Source organism: Helianthus annuus, chromosome 4 (genome assembly GCF_002127325.2).
Source record: "Helianthus annuus cultivar XRQ/B chromosome 4, HanXRQr2.0-SUNRISE, whole genome shotgun sequence".
In the NCBI taxonomy this organism is placed as follows: domain Eukaryota; kingdom Viridiplantae; phylum Streptophyta; class Magnoliopsida; order Asterales; family Asteraceae; genus Helianthus; species Helianthus annuus.
The window spans coordinates 154,066,965-154,070,225 of NC_035436.2; the positions used below are offsets into that span (position 1 = coordinate 154,066,965).

Below are 3,261 nucleotides of genomic sequence, written 5' to 3' on the forward strand. Positions count from 1 at the left end.
CCACTTTGTCCCATGATATAGATGAAACATGAGCATGTTCTAGCTCTACTTCCCAAGTACCCCTCTTTTCTGTACTTTGATTTCACCTGTTATATATAGGGCCCTCTCTGTACTATGCATGAGAAGGGTTGGATGGGTAGGGGTAGGTTTGTTGATAAGAAGCTAACATGTATAGACATGTGTATGATCATGAAACTGATACAAATTGTCTGTTTGCCAAATAAGGAAAGAGGCATCATGAAAGTGACTGTTGAAAACAATTGTTGGGAAGAAGCAAAAGCATCTGTGTTGTGTTGGTAGTTTGGTACCCCATGCCATAAATCATCATTGGCACTTCCGTACTTCTTGTTAATATTTATTTAAAATTAAATACGAAATCGATTTATCTTTTAGTTTTGATATGAATAACATTAATATCAAGAACACATGAAGTCATGTGATATAACAAATATATGATGTAACACCACATGAATGGTTGAATATACTTTAAGCTCATTTCAAACCTTTTGACTCGTTTAACTTTATTCCTTTTATAACACTCCTTTTTACTCGTATAACTCGAAAAAATCTAAATGAAGTTCTTTATAAATTGTGGTTAAAGTTAATCGTGGTTAAAAAAATGAAATAGAAATTTTAACAAACATACTAAGTATAAGTCACATTCTATCCTTGATGATTGATAAAACATTGGTTAAGTGAATTAGCTATTTATATAAACTTCTTTGATCAATAGACTATAAAAGTTTTCACCTCTCGGATCGTCTTTTATACCTTTTATACGGAAAAAACTGTTTATCTTCATTGATTCTATGCCATCCTCGATCTTTATAGATTATGATGAAAGGGAAAAAACAAAATTGTTACCTTGAATATAAGTATGAATGTGAAAGATGAGACTTGTGAGAGAGCAAGCATAGAAAAAGGCCTGGTGTTGAAAAATTATTCTTTCATTTTGAGGTAAGAATCTAAACCATTATTCAACATGCTGACATAAAGCTTACAACCTGCTCAACATTGAGTTATGAGTAATTCATACATAACACATAATTACATAAATGTACATAAGTTGTTATCATAAATACTTTTTTCATATACAAAAGTGAAAAGCATCTTGGTGCATTGACTACAATTTGACATAATCTAGTCCAAGGTAGAGTTTGCTATAGTTTAATAAAGATTAAAACATACTTCACATGATCTATGAGGGAAACAAAACAAATGTAATTACATTATTCAAATTTGAATCAACATTTTAATTCTCAAGTATCTAGAATTTTATTCCCTTTTATTTGGTATCAGTTTATAAAGACTTTTTAAACATAGCTTTTTACATGGTTTTTGCAACGACGTATCTCACAGGAAGACAACGAGATATAAAAGGCAAGACTGCTTGCGACATGCGCCAAACCTATATAATGGTGTCACAAGTTTGCAAAGTTTTTGTAGTGTTGTAACTGGTGTTGACACAGATATTTATCACAATGTGCCTAGCACCTTTGACGACGCGTCTTAAGTTACAAAATTTACTAAAATGATGTGATTGGTATTTGTCATGTACAAATATATGATGCTACTTCCAACATTTCTAACAGCTAGATTACTCAGACTTTCCTTTTCTTTGTATATGAAACATAATTCCTGTAAATTTCTCATAACATTGTCATTTTCCGGTTTGTAGGTTCCCTAGATGAATAATTTTAAACACAATGGAAATTGTCAAGACAAATAATTCATATTTCACATTTTGCCTAGCTAATATCTATTCTTTTTGAAGGAATGTTTTTTTTTCGGTTTCTCTACAATCATTCACGGTATATATAATCAAGCGTATATATCTACAAGTTTGGAAAAGTTTCTTATAATCATGTATAATCTGTCCTTACCCATTTAGTGAGCGGACTAAGTGTTTAAATACCTTTTTTAGAACCGCTAACTAACAGACCCTCTAAATCTAGACCAGTGTTAACGATAAGATAATTAAGACCAGAACTCTCACCGACATGGGAAGGAACACCTCTCTCACACACCTTGATACGCCTTTAATACTTAATAAGCTAAACATTCCTGATTGGTTACTCTACATATCTTAATTAAGTTGTAGAGAGAGTTAGAGATAATTAAGAGGTGAGAAAAAGTAAATTGATCATGCAATGCAATGAGTTATCTCATGATACTGAAGAGTAAGTACGAACAACAACAAGAACATAAATGAAGCTTCCTAATGAATCTAAACAAACAACAACACTGAGAATTGCAACTAAACGATCATCAAGATCGGCCTAGTCGAAGTTCCAAATCCAGCTCAATGTTTCCATCTTTGAGCAAACCCATGTTAAAGATTTCATATTTCTTCCAAACTCTTCTCTTATTTCCTTCTTCTTCTTCTTCTTCTTCTTCTTCTTCTCCATCTTTGAGCTTCTGGTGTTCTTCTTTCGTGTTCGTAGTTGAAACAAGAGGAGCATGGTAAGGTAAATAATGGACCAGTGAAGGTGGTGATGATGATATGTAGTTAGGGTTAGGGTTTGAAGGTGATGAGAGCCCCAGTCTGGCTTTATCTCTTCTATGAACATTCATGTGACCACCGAGAGCTTGTGCAGACCTGTAAACTTTTTTGCAAAAGTTGCAAGTGAAGTTTCTCCGAGGCCATGAAAACCCACAATCTTTTTGATAAAAGATGAAGTTGGAACTTCCCCATTGGCTTTGAAACTTGGGATCCATTACACACTTCGTACGTACGTACTTCCTCTAAAAGTTGTATGTATGTGTGTTTGAGTGAGAGAAGTAAAGCGTATAGGTAAGAAAATGTAGTGGGAGAGTGTGGAGGCTTTATAGCCAAGGTAAAGAAAAGTTAAGTTAAAGTTGGAGTTGTGTGATCATTTAGAAATGAATAATAAGTGATCCAGTAAAACAATAATAATATGTATGATATAACTAAATTACAACTTTGGGGCTAAAAGGTTTTTAGTTTATGAATTTATACTATAATTTCAATGGAATTTCACTCTCATATCAATAAATATTCTTTGTTTTGCTCGCTAGGAGCTCACGGGTTTATTCTTGGTGTAGAAATTTCTTCAGGATGCCACCTATACCTATACCAATATCAAATCATCTTATCTTATGACTAAGATCCATGAAGATGATTTGATGCGAGTTACATCCAACGTCATTCTTAATGAGGTCTGTGAATTTGGAAGTCAACTACTTGAGTCTAAATTCAAAATAGTCTTAATTCAGAATCATTCCCACAAATCTCACCGA

At 33.1% G+C, this 3,261-nt stretch overlaps 1 protein-coding gene across 1 annotated transcript; it reads right to left on the reverse strand.

The window, feature by feature from the left end:
* Positions 1–2,268: 2,268 nt before the first annotated feature.
* Positions 2,269–2,718, reverse strand: LOC110933760 (transcriptional regulator SUPERMAN-like). Its single transcript, XM_022176967.1, has one exon. The coding sequence runs from the start codon at positions 2,716–2,718 to the stop codon at positions 2,269–2,271; it is 450 nt and encodes a 149-aa protein (XP_022032659.1).
* Between the last annotated feature and the right edge of the window lie 543 nt (positions 2,719–3,261).